Source organism: Aethalodelphis obliquidens, unplaced genomic scaffold (assembly GCF_003676395.1).
Source record: "Aethalodelphis obliquidens isolate GAN/ISIS:26980383/991018 unplaced genomic scaffold, ASM367639v1 scaffold28, whole genome shotgun sequence".
Classification (NCBI taxonomy): domain Eukaryota; kingdom Metazoa; phylum Chordata; class Mammalia; order Artiodactyla; family Delphinidae; genus Aethalodelphis; species Aethalodelphis obliquidens.
This window is the reverse complement of record NW_020837972.1, coordinates 8,320,798-8,338,323: the sequence shown is the minus strand read 5'-3', so window position 1 is coordinate 8,338,323 and position 17,526 is coordinate 8,320,798. Positions and strand designations below refer to the sequence as shown.

General features: G+C 47.6%; 1 protein-coding gene across 1 annotated transcript in view; it reads right to left on the bottom strand.

Annotated features, from left to right (window-relative positions):
* The window catches only part of ALDH2 (aldehyde dehydrogenase 2 family member), a 29,690-nt gene that overhangs the window by 10,558 nt on the left and 1,606 nt on the right, over window positions 1–17,526 (bottom strand). The window contains exons 2-7 of the mRNA XM_027124601.1: window positions 8,460–8,564; window positions 6,410–6,550; window positions 5,200–5,279; window positions 2,955–3,066; window positions 2,320–2,448; window positions 1,770–1,883 (exon numbers count right to left, since the gene is read on the bottom strand). Coding sequence (XP_026980402.1) covers window positions 1,770–1,883; window positions 2,320–2,448; window positions 2,955–3,066; window positions 5,200–5,279; window positions 6,410–6,550; window positions 8,460–8,564 — 681 coding nt within the window. The remainder of the gene's footprint in view (window positions 1–1,769; window positions 1,884–2,319; window positions 2,449–2,954; window positions 3,067–5,199; window positions 5,280–6,409; window positions 6,551–8,459; window positions 8,565–17,526) is intronic.

The window sequence follows — 17,526 nt, the reverse complement described above, 5'->3', positions numbered from 1 at the left end:
CAACTACTGAAGCCTGCGCCTAGAGCCCGTGCTCCGCAACAGGAGAAGCCACTGCAATAAGAAGCCCGAGTGGGATAGGGAGGGTGGGAGGGAGGGAGACGCAAGAGGGAAGAGATATGGGAACATATGTATATGTATAACTGATTCACTTTGTTATAAAGCAGAAACTAACACACCATTGTAAAGCAATTGTACCCCAATAAAGATGTTAAAAAAAAAAAAGAAGCCCGCGCACTGCAACGAAGAGTAGCCCCCGCTCGCTGCAACTAGAGAAAGCCCGTGCACAGCAATGAAGACCCAACACAGCCAAAAATAAATTAATTTAAAAAGAAAGAAAGAAACCATCCCATCTGCAAGATTCTCAACATCCCCTTGAGGCATTAATTTAGGTGGTGACTAAGCCAAGAGCGAGCCTGGACTGTGTCATCTCGGCCACAGCTCTGCCCTCCCGCAACCGCCACCTCTGCATACAGACTGAATGTCTGAAGGTAACTTTACCTCGGGGATCGTTTTAAAGATCACCTTTATTATACTATTCAGCATGCCTTCTCTAAAGTCATGCAATGAAGGCTTCCAAGAATTCAAGATAGGAAAAATGAATTTTGTCCCTGCTTTCAAGGTGATTATGTTTAAGGAATCCCCAGGCAGCTTATATGTCTTTGTCTCTCCGGGGCCTGGCACAGAGTGGCACTCACTCATCCATTCACTCACTGAGCACTTACTCTGGGCTAGACTTTTGCTGAATACATCATAAGCTTTATCTCACTCCGGCCAACCCCGGGAGGTGGGCACAGTTATTATCCCTATTTTATAGGTGGGGAAAAAGGAGGCTTCAGGAGGCTGACTTGCCTAAGGTCGCATAGCTAAGTAAGTGCTGCTGAAACAGTTAGTTTGACTCCAAAGCGCATTATCTTCCCCACTACACCACACCCACTGTCGGTACTGCATAGATACTGCCATCCTCATTTTTTTTTTTTGCGGTACACGGGCCTCTCACTGCTGTGGCCTCTCCCGTTGCAGAGCACAGGCTCCGGACGCGCAGGCTCAGCGGCCATGGCTCACGGGCCCAGCCGCTCCGCGGCATGTGGGATCTTCCCGGACCGGGGCACGAACCCGTGTCCCCTACATCGGCAGGCAGACTCTCAACCACTGCGCCACCAGGGAAGCCCACTGCCATCCTCATTTTAAACACAATGAATGGAGCCCCCAAAGACACTCAGTGAATTGCCTCATGTCATAATGACAAGGCTGGGATTTGAACTCATGTCTCCCTAAAGCCCACTCTCTTTAATTGCCAGGGCAGTGCCAGTCAAAGAGTCTGACACAGCCGAGGTGCTTTGACCTTGGGCAGGCAGTCAGCTCTGGGCTTTATAAAGTCTACACATAGACAGTCCTGGCCTCTTTATCCCACATGGGATGCCAGGCCACCCCCCTACAGCAACTGGAGTGTCAACCAATCCACAAAGGGTTCCACCCTGATAGTCCCTGCTGGCACACATGGGGCCCCTCACTTGAGCTACTCAAAGGCAGTCCTGGGGTAGACCCCCATGCAGTACCCAGAGGCTAATCTTATTTTACTTTATTTTAGCTGCGCTGCACGGCTTGCGGGATCTTAGTTCCCCAACCAGGGGCTGAACCTGGGCCACAGCGGTGAAAGCACCGAGTCCTAACCACTGGACCGCCAGGATAGTCTTGAACGCATCATCCTTTGAGGACTGGCAGCGTTTGAGCCAAACATACCACAAGCCTGAGGTCCTAGGATGCCTTACCTCAGTGGAGCCTGTGAAGGCCACTTTGTCCACATCCTCATGAGAGGCAACGGCGGCCCCAGCCGTGGGGCCAAATCCAGGTACGATATTGACCACGCCAGGAGGAAAGCCGGCCTGTAGGCAAACACCAGGGACACTGGGAGTCGTTCTCCCGCTCCAAAGGGTCTGGACAGAGGAATACACATCCCCTCCCGGAAGCTGCGGCAGTCTGCCCAGCACACAGGTGAGCAGTCTTACCGGGTACTGCTCAGGAATTCCAAATGGTGCAGCAAGGAGCCTGTTTTGTGGGATTCCCTGTGCCCTTTGCCCCTGCCCCCATGGCACTCACTTAGAATGGTTTTCATCCTTCAGAGGGGTCTTGCAATGAAACCCAATGTAGAAGAGAGGTGGTGCGGGTCACTTCAGCTGAAGTGTGATGAGCAGGGATGAGGGGGGTTCACTCCCTTCTCTACAAATACCCGTCCCCACTACGGGGGCCCCTCATCAGCACTCCTATAGAGCAAGCCTCTACAAAGGCATATAGAGGTCAAGATGGACGCAAGCCACGCACCTCCTTAATCAAGTTGGCCACATAGAGGGCAGTGAGTGGAGTCTGCTCAGCCACCTTCATCACAACCACGTTTCCAGTCGCCAAGGCTGGGCCCAGTTTCCATGCTTGCATCAAGAGCGGGAAGTTCCACTGCAATCAACAACAGCCACTCCCGAAATCTCGGCCGAGAGCTGCACTGGCAGCAGAAAGTGGCAACCAGGGAGCAGAAGCAACACCAGGTTCTCTGAACCTCTCGTGTTCCCCTCACCACTCAATTGTAGATTTAAGACAGATAAACAAGGCAGGTGGTGGATGATAATATTAGTGACTTGCATTCATGCTTTTCCATACTAGGCACCATGCTACATCACCGCCTTCAATCCTCCCTACTGCCCTAAGACAGCTACTATCACTTCTACTTTTCAGATAAGGAAACCAAGTCTTAGGGGGATAAGTGACTTGTCCAAGGTCACAGAGTTCACCCGTGGCAGGGCTGGTTGGCTTTGTTAAAGACCATGTTCTCAACCACTGCCCAGGCCGCCTTCCAACATCACCCCACAGACCCTCCCACCTTGGCAATGAACCTGCCCAAGATTGCTGCCTCTCACAGCACTCCTGATAAACCTTCATTTGTTTATTATGAGTCTAACACTCACCGGGATGATCTGCCCACACACTCCCACAGGTTCATGGCGGGTGTAGCTGAAGTAGTCCCCATCGATGGGAATGGTTTTTCCGTGGTACTTATCAGCCCAGCCTGCATAGTAACTTAAAAAAAAAAAAAAAAAAAATCCAAACTCCGTCAATGACTGTCAGGGACCCCTGTAAACTCTGGCAGAAAGAGAAGACTCAAACTGGTCCAACTGGGTCTTTCTGATAATTGCCCTGGCTCTGGGCTTATTTCCAGAAAGACTTAACTGCTAGGGTCACAATAATTCATTCTCGGTAACTAACCTCTAAGCCTCAGAATCACCTGGGGTGCTCATAAAAAACACCAAATTCCAGGTACCCACTTCTGACCTACTCAACTGACTCTGGGGCTGATGCCCAGGAATCAGTATTTTTAATAAACATTCAGATTTATTAAACTGTGACTGTCGCACCAGCCCAGCACCACAGATTAGCATCTGAGAACCATGGATCGACTCTAGTGGGAAAGTGCAAACCCATCTAACAGCTGGCACTTGCTGTGTGCAGAGCATTGTACTAAGACTGAGTGAACAGTGACCAGAAACAAATCAATGACTGGGTCCCAACCCTGTAAAGCTTACCATCCAGACACACAGGGACACAAATGGCAAAAACACAGCAAATTAGAGCTGGGGGGAAAAGAAGAGTCATGTGTTTATAGTATGTAATGATTTTCAGGGAAGTAGGAAGAATGAAAGATGGGGGAGAGATGCAACATGCAGTGTAAAAGAGAGATTTCTGAAATGAATGTGTCTGCTGAGGTTAGCCTGAGACCAGACTTGACCTGGGTGTGAACATAGGTTTGTGACGCCAGGGAGAAAAATAGCCACGGAGTTGCCAATCTGTACAAATTAAGGCATCGCTGCTCCCTTCTTCCCAGGTCTGTATTACGTGTGTTTGCACGCCTCAAAACAGGTATTTAATGGGCACAGAGGCACTCTGCTAAAACACAGGAAGGCCTGGGGCTCTGCCTGCTGTTCACCAGGCTGCTCCCTCTGGGGCGTCCTTGCAGAGCATTCTCTATCTTGGCACTGCTGCCATTTGGGGCTGGAAAATTCTTTGCTGTGGGAGGCTGTCCTGTGCACTGCAGGATTTTTAAAGCATCCCTGGCATCTATGCACCAGATGCCAGTAGCACCCCTCCCTCCCAGTTGTGACAAGCAAAAACGTCTCCAGACATTAGCCACTGTCCCCTGGGAGACGCAACTGCCCTGGTTGAGAAACCCTGTTATGGGGGATAACTACAGTTTTGTTGTCCAACCCATACTTTTCTGGCACCGCTTCTTCCCCTCCACCTCTGTCCACATGGTCACGGAGGAACAGCCATTATTTGAACAATGATCTGTCCACCTGAACCACATCTGGTCAGACTCAAGGCCAGCCAGTCAGGGCCCCCCTTCCAGGAATTTGGCACGAGGACTAAGGGACTGCAGCTTAGTCTGGCCAGAAGCATTCATACAGCAGCCAGCCCAGGTGTGAGCAACCGGGTTCCAACATGCAGACTGGCCCCAGGAGAGGCCAGTGTAGTCGAGAGAAGAAGGAAGCAAGTAGGCAGCAGTTAGACTGAATGGCCTTCTCGATTTCAGACCCCTCACTCTCCACAGTTGCCCAAGTTAGGCTGAGTGAGTTCCTGTTACCTATGACCCAAGGGCTCTGACAAAGCTCTTATTCCTCATCTTGTATTTCTTGGTTATTAAAATGTTTATGATTAAACTAAACCCAAAGCTAGCAAGAGGAAGCAAATAATGAAGATCAGAGCAGAGATAGGTGAAATGAAAAACAGAAAAACAACAGAGAATCAACAAATCCACAAGCTGGTTCTTTGAAAACATTCACTAAATTGACAAACCTTTAGCCAGACTAAGAAAAAAAGGAAGAAGCACAAATAACTAAAATCAGAAATGGAAGTGGGGACATTATAAAAATCATTATAAGAGAATATTATGTGCAACTGTAGTCAACAAATTAGATAACCTAGAAGAAATGGACAAATTCCAACTAACATATAAATTACCAAAACTGAAAGAGAAAACATGTATGACTCAATTACGGTTTTGGTATTGAGGGATGATTCCCATGAGATGGAGTCTAACTAGAATACATTTCTCCAACTCCTGTGGATCCTTTTACATTATTCTGTTTCCACCCCTCCAGCAACATTCCCTCCCCTCTGGCACGGCCAGAACAAAGAACAGGAAGCCTGAGCCCATACCGGAGACATTTGAGAACCATGTCCAAATCCACCAGGTAGGAAATGACGTAGGGCTTGCCGTTGTCCAGGGTCTCCAAGGCCTGAGCAAAGACAACAAGATCAACACGGACACGGGGGCACAGGAATGAATCAGTAAATCGGGTGACAAACAGCACTGAGGCTCAGCATGGTCTGAGAAGGGCTGGTGGCCCCTTTGTGCTGAATTTTGAGGCATTTCTGGGCCTCTTCAATGGCAGGGAGCAAGAGGAGGGGGATGGGAGGAAGGATGCACCAACTTCTCATTCAATCATTTCACTATATTTTTTTCAAGCTTCTACTCTATGGCGGATCCAGGTGCTAGGAATACAGAGGCGATCATGGAGCTTATAGAACAAAATGCCTTTGTAAAGCAATTATATTCCAATAAGGATGTTTAAAAAAAAAGAGCAAAAAGCCAGCAAATAATGACATGAATTAGTCACAAGTGTTAAAAGAGTGTTACAAAGTGCCCAACCCAGTTGGAGAAACTCCAGCCTGAGAAGCACCCTTTAGGCTAAAACCTGAAGGATATGTAGGAGGAACAAGGCAAAGGGGAAGGTATGAATGGTGACAAAGGGAAGAGTACCCTGGGCAGAGGAAACAGCATGTGCAAAGGCCCAAAGCCTGGCAGCGAAGAAGTTGAGGGAAAGCTGGTGAGTTGAGCTCTGTGTGTGAGGGCCACAGTTGGGAGATAGAGCCAGATCAGGAAGGCCTAGTAGATTATGTTGAGGGAACAGGGCTTTATCCTAAGGACACAGAATGGAAGGCTTAAGAGCAGAGTGCCATGGTATAATTTGCCTTCTAGAAGCTTCACTCTGGCTGCTATGTGCAGTATGGACTGGGGGAGGAGAGGGTATTGCCTCCTGGTTTCTTCTGCCTCTTGCAGACAGGGAGGAGGCCCACCACACAGAGAGGGTCTGGGAGAGGTGTCCATCCCTCTGGGGGGTCTCTCTCCAGGAAGGCTTCCCCATCATAGCCCCCTCCCCACCCGAGTCTCCTCCTTTCTTAGCCAAACCCACTGCATCAAAGGAAACACTAAGAGGCTTCCCAGGTTGGTACAGGAGAGTACCCCAAAGGTGTCCAGCCTACGCCATTCTGGCCAGTTACTTGTCAGCAAGGCAACACTTTCCTGGCTATCCGTGGGACATCCATTCGCCATGTGGGATGAGAGGGGAGAGGGCAGAGAACTTACTGCCAGGTAGGTCCGGTCCCGCTCAATCAGATCAGCCAGGCGGTTCAGCAGCCAGCCCCTTTTGGACGCATCCATGCGGCGCCAGGGCGAGCCCAGCTGGAATGCAGCCCGGGCAGCCTTCACTGCCCTGTCCACATCTTCCTGGAAAACACCCACCGAGGTACTTCAGGCCTTCTCAGCAATAACCACCTCCAAATGCCTCCTGCCCCGCTGCCGAACGTGCCCACAGGAGCTTCAGTCAATGCCTGTGTGGGAACTGCCCCAAACAGTTCCTCCCAGCCTCAAAAGGGCTCTGTTTGACCAGCTTCAGAATTAAATGACTGGGCTTCTCTCCTTCCCAGCAGTCATGGTGGGAATGAGGATCCTGATGGTTTCCATTTCTGGATTTCCATTTCAAAATCCCCCAAAGCTTTAACGTAGGGAGAGGCACTCAGGGATCAGCACTAAGAAATTGGCCATTTTTCCCCCTCTTCCTTTCAAAACAAGCCCAGTGAAATTAACCATTCCTTCGGAGATGACTGGCAGTCTCCAACTAATGCAGGTTTAACCAGCTTCCCTCTCCTGGAAAAGCAATAAAATCAACACAGCTAGCATTTTCCATATAGGGAGATGTGTATCAGGAGGTACAGAGCATGGTTTTCATTAATATTAAATACATTTACCATTAGACTACGCTATGAGCCAGGAAAGTATTCACACTTTCTTTTAGCAAAGGGAGAAAGGCCTTAAATGTACAAATAGAAGACTGTTTTAAAGCAGAGGACAGGAGGCATTCTTGAATTATTTTTAATGCTTTTTCTATTTTAATAAATGAAATGTTTTTTACTGAAAGTTTAATTTTTTTTTTGCGGTACACGGGCCTCTCACTGTTGTGGCCTCTCCCGTTGCGAAGCACAGGCTCCGGACGCGCAGGCTCAGCGGCCATGGCTCACGGGCCCAGCCGCTCCGCGGCATGTGGGATCTTCCCGGACCGGGGCACGAACCCGTGTCCCCTGCATCAGCAGGCGGACTCTCAACCACGGCGCCACCAGGAGAGCCCCTGAAAGTCTAATTTTTAACTTTAAAATTAGTATTACTGTTTTTTCATTACTATGGGTATATATAATCAAATCCAAATATACTATAGACACCATAGCTAGATCTCAGGAGATCTGAATTCTGCTGAAGAAGATTTCCATCTAGCTCTGTACTTCCCTTCTCTGACCTTCAACTTCCAGGTCTGAAATGGACAGATTGGATTAGATGTTCTCAAATTAAATTCCAAGTCTACAATTCTGCAACTGTATGAATTTTTTTATATTTTATTTTTAATATATCTTTATTGGTGTATAACCTGCTTCACAATACTGTGCTAGCCTCTGTGGCACAACAAAGTGAATCAGCCACATGCACACATAGATCCCCTCCCTCTCGAGCCTCCCTCCCACCCTCCCTATCCCACCCCTCTAGGTTGTCCCAAAGCACGGAGCTGATCTCCCTGTGCTATGCTGCTGCCTTCCACTAGCTAGCTATCTATTTTACATTTGGTAGTGTATATATGTCGATGCTACTCTTACTTTGCCCCAGCTTCCCCCTCCCCGCCGTGTCCTCAAGTCCTTTCTCTACGTCTGTCTACGTCTTTATTCCTGCCCTGCCACTAGGTTCATCAGTACCTTTTTTTCTTTTTAGATTCCATATATATGCGTTAGCATACGGTATTTGTTTTTCTCTCACTTCACTCTGTATGACAGACTCTAAGTCCATCCACCTCACTACAAATAACGCAATTTCGTTTCTTTTTATGGTGGAGTAATATTCCATTGTATTTATGTGCCACATCTTCTTTGCACAACTGTATGAATTCTTGAACCCGGGTACAATCTAGCACTTTTACCTGCAAGGAAGAGTTTCTGTGGTTTCACTTAACTCAAAAAGTTTAATTGGCATTTTTAGTTATGAAAGTAATACACACACAGTTTCAACCATAAAAAAACATGTTAGAGAATGAAACCATCCTTGTGCACCCCCAACCCACTCAGCCCTGCCCTGAAGTTAAGTTACCATATCTCACCTTGTCCCCTTCAGCTACATGACAGATGACATCCCCAGTGGATGGATTGATGGTGGGGAAAGTTTTCTTGCTGACAGAATCATGCCACTCATTGTTTATGAAGATCTACAATGAGAAGGAAGAAAGTCCTCAGGACCAGCTCTCAACCTGATACTGACCACCAGCCATGTTTAAAAAAAAAAATCAGAAAGAACAAATAGGAATTAGCTTCAGAGGGATGTGGCCTAGAAGTTAAAAGCACAGGCCTTGGAGACAATCCAAGCTGGAGCACCCACTCTGCCAAGTACTGTGGGTAAGTCATTTGACCTTCCAATGCCCTGGTTTCTTTGACCTGAGAAATGAAGACTATGTTCCTTTCTTATCAGTAATCTGTATATACTGCTGTGTAACATCACCTCAACAGTTGGTAGCTTAAAATGCTTTATTATTATCTCTCACAGTTGTGTCCATTGATTAGGCTCAGCTGGGCAGGGCTTGGTCATGTGGTTGCAGAGGGAGGGCACCTGGGGCTGCAGGTGCAAGATACTTTCTTCACTCATATGTCTGGCACCACATGGTTGCTTGGGCTTCCTGACTGTATGGCAGACTCAGGCTAGTCAGACCTCTCACATGACAGCTGGCTTCCCTAGAGAGTGTTCCAAGACACCAGGCAAAAGCTGAAAGGCTTCTTAAGACCTAGCTTCAGAAGTCACATGGCCTTATTTCTGCCACCAATTCCATTGGTCAGCATAAATCACAGGCCCAGTCCAGATTCACAGGGAGGGAGGAGAGCCTCCACCTCTGCCTGGGAGGAGCAACGAAGAATTAGCAACCGCTGTTCCTCTACCACACTACTGTAGTAGGGTTGTTATGAGAACCAAGTTAGATTATTCTTTCATCCATTCAGTAAATATTTAGTGAACACCTGCAATGGGCCAGGCACGGTTCTAGGGCTGAGGACACAGTGGGAACCAAACTCAGGAACTTTTCTCTCATGGAGCTGGCGTTCTGGTAGGCACAGAAAATAAAGAAGCAATCAAATATACAAGGCAGTCTCAGACTGCAGTCATAAGTGCAAAGGAGAAAAACAAGATCCATAGAGAGTACTGAAGTGGAGGAAGATAGAGAGCTCTAGCTGGGATGGTCAGGGAGGGTTTCTCTGAAGAGCAGACATTTGACTTGAGCCCTGACTGATGAAAAGGAGCCAGCCATGGGAAGAATGGGAGGATGAGCAATCCAGGCAGCAGGAACAGCAAGTGCAAAGGCCCTGGGGCAGGAATAAGTCTGGTGTGTTTGAGAAAAAACAAAGGCAGCCAGAGTTACTGGTGAACCAGGAAGGAAGTGCTAGGAGATGGGGTCAGAGAGGAGGGCAGGTCCTGTGAAACCCTCAGGGGAGCAGAGCAGAAATCTCCCAGCAAGCTGTCCCCTGAGGCTGGGGAAACTGGTCTTTCCAGAGGGGGCTGAGGTCACTTCAGTCACTTTAACCAAGGCTGGGGCAAAGGTCACAGGTGGGGTGAAGGCAAGGACACCTGTCCAAGGCCACTCTGCCTTCCTTCCCCAAGGGCTCTCCTGGGCCCCAGCATCCCAACATGGCCTGGCCCCGGCTTAGGACCTGGGAAGTTGTCTGCAGTCACTCAGCCAGGTTCTTTGGAAATGTGTGTGGGTTCACATTAGGTGGCTGATCATCCATCTGAAGGAAAAAGACACCCCTGTTTCCTCCTGCAAGAGAGCTGGGAAGCAGGCAACAGGTAGTTTCCAGTGGAGGGAACAGGTGTAGCAGAAAGAGTTCAGGCTGGAAGCCAGCTGGACCCGAGTTCAAGCTGGATTGGGCCACACCCTCCCCACGTGCTCCCCTCTCTGAGAATCGGCCTCGCCTCCTGGTGAACTTGGAGGACAGTGAAGCCCACGGGGAGGAGCAGAGGTAACACCCGTGGAGGAAGGAGGAGAGCCTGGCACACAGCCTGTGACCACTCCAAACATCTGTTCCCGTTGCCACCCTGAGTGCACGCTCAGGTTTCACAGCCTCACACCCACTGATTCACTGAAGCACTTTAAGGAGGAGGTCAGCTACAGAGAAAGGCAGGCCGCAGTGGGTGGGGGTGAGCCTGGCTGGCCTTGTACTGTTCCCTTCTGCTGACCAAGATGTCAGCACCTGGAATCATGTGAATGTTCTACCCATCACCTGCATGTCATGGAAATGGCTATTGACCGTTCCTGGCTACTCATTATGTGGCAGCCCCTGTACCAGAAGCTTTCCATTACTGGATCATTCCCATTTAAACCTCATAGCAAACCTAGGTAAGCTGCATCCTCCCTACAGTTGGGGGACACTGAGGCACAGAGAAGTCAAGCCACCTGCTCAAGGTCACACAGCAGTGAGAGCAGAGCCGGGATTTGAACCCAGGTCTTCAGAACTCCAAGGCCTGTGCTCTTCGCCCAGTTCTTCCCCCCAACTCCAGACTCCAGTCAGAGCCCATGTCTGCCTTCGAGGAGGTCAGAACTCTTGTTTCCTAATCTCCATCTTTATGGTTTACTTAACTGCCCTGCTGCAAGTTTGATTTTGAGTTTTTATTATGGGTGCTATAAAAAGCACCAGCCTCTAAGCCAGACAGACATGTGTTCGAATCTTGGCTCTACCCCTCACAAGCTGTGGCCTTGGGGCCAATCCCTTCATTTCCAGATGCTTCATCAGTCTCTGGGGATGACACAGCCGGGGCCTTAAATGTGAGGACTGAATTCAACGAGGGGTGTAAGCTCCTAAGCCAGGACCCCACACACAGTGTGTCTCACCACCACAGTCAGTACATTACTCCAGATACCTGCACAGCAGCATACTAAATTAGTTTATCCTGAAAAAGTTTTCGTTGTTATTTTGCAAAGATCAGGAAGTATGAAGCGGAGAGTGGGCCAATCTGGTTAAACTCCCCAGGTCCTCACCCCTTCCTCCCTGGGCGGGGCCCACACCGTCCCCTGATCTTGTCTAGGACCCTGGAAAGAGCACTCCCTGGTCCCTGTCTGCCTCTCAATGCCCTGGATTTGTTGAGTCACTCTCCACTGCTGGATTTTCAATAGTCCATCCTCCCTTCTAACTAATAGGATAAGCTGGGGTTTGCAGGAACCTGGAATCTTCCTTCTGTTTAGAGTTCCCACTTCCCTTCTCCTAAAGCCAGACTTCAGTGGTGCCCTCCTTGGGGAGGGGGAGCTAGGGTGAGAACGTTCTCATACTAAGCCTCTGCCAAAGTTCTGCTTCAAGTGAGGAGAGCTTCATAGTGACTCATCTTGAATAAACACAAGAGTGGACTCTAGGCCAAATGCTTCATAACCTCTCGGCCAAAAACCCAACGCCTAACTTACATAATATGTTAACTCACTCTCCCTGGGAGGGGGTCCTACCGGGCTCACACTTCCCCATTATAGTTTCCAGAAGCAGAGGGACAGACAGCCTCATGGAATCAGAAGCTGACACTTTGAATCTGGACTGCTGGCAAAACTCATAGAGCTTTTCCATCAAAATGCTCTATTTTCTCTACATTTTAATAAATACATCTCACTGCATTTTATAAGTTGGATTCACTCATCCATGCAGTGGTTAGTGTTAACCAAGTGCCATTGCCATGCTGGGCACTCAGTGAAACAGCCAAGTCCTGGCTCGTTGAACCAAAGTCCCGGGAGAAGAGACATGATCAACAAGCAAATGAAGAGAGAAGCAGAAACAAACAGGCAACAGTGAGGACCAGAGGGGGTACCTGAGGCAAGGGCTTGGGGACACAAGGAACCAAAAGGGCCCCGTAGCTGCAGAGTGAGGGTGGGGGAGAACAGAGGGGGCTCTGGGTTCCGCACCTGCTGTGTGCCAGGACCTGCACTCGTGCTGGGGTCCTGGAGGGAACGGGACAGACATGGGGAGTGTCCATTCTCAGTGGGGATCATGGACTTTTTTTTAAAAATAAATTTATTTATTTTATTTTATTTATTTTTGCCTGCGTAGGGTCTTCATTGCTGCGCACGGGCTTTCTCTAGTTGCAGTGAGTGAGGGCTACTCTCCGTTGCGGTGTGCGGGCTTTTCACTGGGGTGGCTTCTCTTGTTGCAGAGCACAGGCTCTAGGAGCTCGGGCTTCAGTAGCTGCAGCACGCGGGCTCAGTAGTTGTGGCTCGCGGGCTCTAGAGCGCAGGCTCAGTAGTTGTGGAACGCAGGCTTAGTTGCTCTGCGCATGTGGGATCTTCCCAGACCAGGGATTGAACCTGTGTCCCCAGGACTGGATTCTTAACCACTGTGCCACCAGGGAAGTCCGATAATGGACTTTTATTCTGTAACTTGCTTTTATGAGTAAGTTTATCTTGGACGTTATTCCACAGGCATATCTGCCTCATTATTTTAAGCAACATAGCAATCTTCAAAACTAACGGACCACAATTTATTTAATCATGTCCTACAAATGCACTTTTAGGAAAAGTTTTCACTGCAAGCAGACCTCAGAGATATTTTGGGTTCAGTCCAGACCATCGCAATAAAGTATTGCAATAAAGGGAGTCACAGGAATCTTTTGGTTTCCCAGTGCATATGAAAGCTATGTTTACATTATACCACAGTCTATTAAGGGTGCAATAGCATGATATCTAAAAAAATCAATGTGCATACCTTAATTTAAAAATACTTTATTGCTGGAGCTTCCCTGGTGGCACAGTGGTTAAGAATCCGCCTGCAAATGCAGGAGACACGGGTTCAAGCCCTGGTCCAGGAAGATCCCACATGCCGCGGAGCAACTAAGCCCGTGCGCCCCAACTACTGAGCCTGCGCCTAGAGCCTGCGAGCCACAACTACTGAGCCTACGTGCTACAACTACTGAAGCCCACGCGCCTAGAGCCTGTGCTCCACAACAAAAGAAGCCCCTGCAATGAGAAGCCCGTGCACCGCAACAAAGAGCAGCCCCTGCTCGCTGCAACTAGAGAAAGCCCACGCAGAGCAACGAAGACCCAATGCAGCCAAAAATAGATAAATAAATAAATAAAATTTAAAAACAAAAAACTTTATTGCTAAAAAGTGCCAATCATCCTCCAAGCCTTCAGCAAGTCATAATCTTTTTGCTGGTGGAGGATTTGAAATGTGGTGAGAATTACCAAAATGTGACAGAGAGACAGGAAGTGAGCCAATGCTGTTGGGAAAACAGCGCCAACAGACTTGCCCAATGCAGGGTTGCCACAAAGCTTCAATTTGTAAAAAACGCAGTATCTACAAAGTGCAATAAAGCACAGCACAATAAAATGAGGTCTGCCTGTATTCCTGACAGTGCTGCTGCTGCAAACATCCTTAGACACGCATCTTTGCAAAGCTGGGGCAGGTTACCGTATTTAGAATTACTGAGTTGGAGGATAACATGATCCGTGGCTTCCTCGGATATCTTCTATTCCAGGCCCCTGCGGATTAGGAACTGCAAACAGAAACTTGTGGGGAGGGGTGAGAAGCTGGGGCAGGACAGTAGAGCTGGGAGCAGGACTGCAGGACCCTGGAGAGGAGTCTTAACCAAAGCGAGGACAGAGTGATATTCTAGTGCCACCTCCACCCCATGGCAATGGACAGTCATAATCTGCCCAAGGTCGCCAAAAAAGGTTAAATGCCAATCAGCAGCTCCAATTTACAGATGCAGGACCCATCCTAGAAAGACTTTATTTTCAAGCTTTGATGCATGAAAGAATTAGGGATCTGTTACCTAGGAAATCTACACTCCTGGAATATGTTATTTTCCCTAAGAAGGAGTGAGGAAATGCTGTGGCTTTCTATCCTGGGGTGAATCCTGCTGGCAACTGCTTTTTCAGTGGCAGTTGGGTAATTTATGTCTAAGAGAAAACAGATCATAAGGAGAGAAACATAAACATGGAATGCCACCCACATTCACACTTATCCACACAATCATTTAGGTACCTCGGGGTTAGTTTGGGGTTAAGGCCAAGGGCAGCCACCTCCCCCAGAATGTCTCCCTGAACATTCTTTCCTCATCCCCCAGGGCCTTTGGTCTCACATTCCTGGACTTTCTATTATTTCTACAAAGATCTTAAAACTCCTAAACAAGCAATAAAAGCACCGTGATCAGTGTGGAGATATGTCACTTGACTCATTCAGCACACAGCCATTCCAAACCACTGCTTAGCCCAACACAGGTTTTGGCTCATTCCATAACAATCTCTCAAGGAAAACAAGATAAATCAAACTCCTATTCTGTATATACCACCTGTTAGCAGTGATTATCTGCAGGGGTGGGATATCAGAGGACTGTTTTTCTTTTCTTTTTCATTTTTATATTAGCTTATAGGCCACTTATTTTTAAAGAAATAAAACATTTAAAGTCCCCTTGAATCACTGCCCACAAGCAGATTCCCTATGTAGCCCTGCCCTCACGCCAAGGAGCATTTTCCTTCCAGGACATTTTTAGCCATTTATATGGACCTATGTTTATCCACATTTGATAGAAAGTCTGTTTTGATAATTTTAATTAGTTTCACATCACTCAGAGTACTAGACATTTTCCCCTCTTGAAACATTGTTTTTGAGATCCATTATTCATACGGTTCCAGCTAATTCCTTTAACTACTCTGTGCACAGAATTATTCTTTCCTATAGCTGTAACATAAGTTGTTCATCCGTTTCCCCATGGAAGGCAGGCTGGCTTATTTCTTGGTTTTTGCTAATATGCAGCAATGAACATCTATATGTGCCTATGTATATGTCCAGTGAATTTCCACCTCACATACTTCTGTAATGCTTGACTTTTTGTACTGAGGATGTATTACTACTGGAATCAGAAAATTCGATATAAGGAGACCCTTTTTTAATTCTCTTTTTGTCAGTTTTCTCTTTAGTTCCTAAATGTTGTGGTCAAGAGGTTAAGAATAGAGACACAATTTTTTTTTCCTGCCCACAAGGCGCAGCTTGCAGGATCTTAGTTCCCCGACCAGGGATTGAACCCTCGCAGTGAAAGCGCAGAGAACTAACCACTGGAATGCCAGGGAGTTCCCAAGACACAAATTTAATTCACCCCGAACTCCCATTCAACTTTACCGCAACCTAGCGCAGCCCTCCAGGAAACAAATTACAACTACAACAGTGCCCGCATAAAATGGAGTTACACCACCATTATACTCGAAGCTCAAAAGCCTCACTGTTATCTCCTATTTAAGGCTGCAGTAAATACGGAGGTGCAAGAAGCCATGAGCCAGGCACTTGCTAAGGGCTGTGCAAGGATGCCTCCCTTTTATCCTGACAGCAACCATATGATGTAGATGGGATTTTTACCCCATTTTACAGATGTAGCAGCTAAGGTACAGAGCTAAGTAATTGTACCACCCTCCATATCCCTCTTTCCTTGCCTTATTTTTCTCCATAGCGCCGATCGATCAGCTTGCTCCATACTATGCATTTCGCTTGTCTTCTAGGATGCAAACTTCCCATGATCAGGGATTCTTGCCTATTTTGTTGGTTGGAATTGGGGTTGCTGAGGTGTCTTTTGAATGAGTGAACCTACCCGTATTGATGTTACTGAGTGACAGGCAGCCTGAGTCCAGAGAGTGAAATAGTGTCCAGTGATTTTTCTCATCTTCATTATTATTATCAACCAACATGAACTGGTGATGTTGAAGATGAAAAGTATTAGTCACACCTCATCCAAAGGAATTACTCTGCTGAAACCACACTCCCATGAGTTTTCCTTTGAGTTGTCTTTCCAGATCTTAATTACTCTCCAAGTCAGGGAAGAAAAAAGGAATGAAAAATGAAAATCAGTTTCCTTGACAGAGCTGTGTCCCTGAAACCCACCAAGGATGAGAAATGTTGATCTTCATGAAGCCTGGCCATCATCAGCTCCCCATACAGGTCCTGCTGGTGAGTGGGGGAGGAACTTGTCCTGTAATCTCCCTAACCCAACAAAGAAGTTCCCCCAACCCTATAGCTCCACCCAGGACAAGTAGAGGCAAGAGGACCCCAGGAAGGTTGACCAAACCACCCCACTCTATAGACTCTTCTGGTTATGAAATAGATGTGGGAAGGAAAAGACCTATTGCCTGTGCCACCCCCTCTTCAAGGAGAGACCCAACAAGCTTGAAATGCAACATTCCCCCAAATACCCTTGGGTGAGAAAATCCAGCGCCTATAGAAGCAACTTCAAAGCCTGGAACAGCTCCTTCTGGGGAAACTCCAGACTCCAGAACAGTTCACTGAACGTCAAGGAATCAATAATCCCCAGGGAAATGTCCAGGCATATGATCTAGTTTGTACCTAGAGCTCCTGGTAAGAGACTCAAAATGTTAGGATTAGACCTTGGCATTCTTGCCATCAGGGATTGCAACAACTCAACACTGAAAATGGCCCAAGAAGCTTTAAAAGGGGCCTGTTCCAGCAGAGTGTGGATTGCTCATGCGGATTGCTTTGCAACCCCTGGGAAGAATAAATAAGATCTGAATGTACTAGTTTAGGAAGACAATCCAGATACATTGTTCAATGAGACAGCTTCAGAACAGTAAGTGCAAGGATCTCATTTAAGTAAAAGCAAAAAAACCTGGTGCACGCTCTCACACACACACTGAGGCAAAGAAAAAGTCTGCAAGATCACAGACCTACCAGTTAACAGTGCTCTTGAAGGGAGTGCAATGGGGTATGCGGGAAGTTTTACTTACTTCTGCATTTGTATACAGTGAGCAAGGGTTCCTTTTTCTTTTAAATAGCATTCTTTTTTTTTTTTTCTCTTGCACCGCGTGGCCTGTGGGATCTTAGATCGAAACAGGGGCCCCCTGCAGTGGAAGCGTGGAGTCTTAACCACTGGACCAGCAGGTAAGTCCAAGGGTTACTTTTAGGATCTCAAAAAAATCTGATAAAGAAAAGCAGCTGCAGGAAGATTTCACTCTGCTCCAACTTACCTTATGAACTAAATCTAGAGAACAGGACTCGTGCTATCGACCAGAGCTGTGTGCACGTTTGGACCCTGTTTCCTCACCTCCACATAAGCACAAAGGAGGATGATCTTCATTAGATCCTGTGGCCACAAAGGCTTGGGATGCTGCTGCCTTTCCCTTGAGGATATTTCTGCTTGATGTTCAAGTCTTC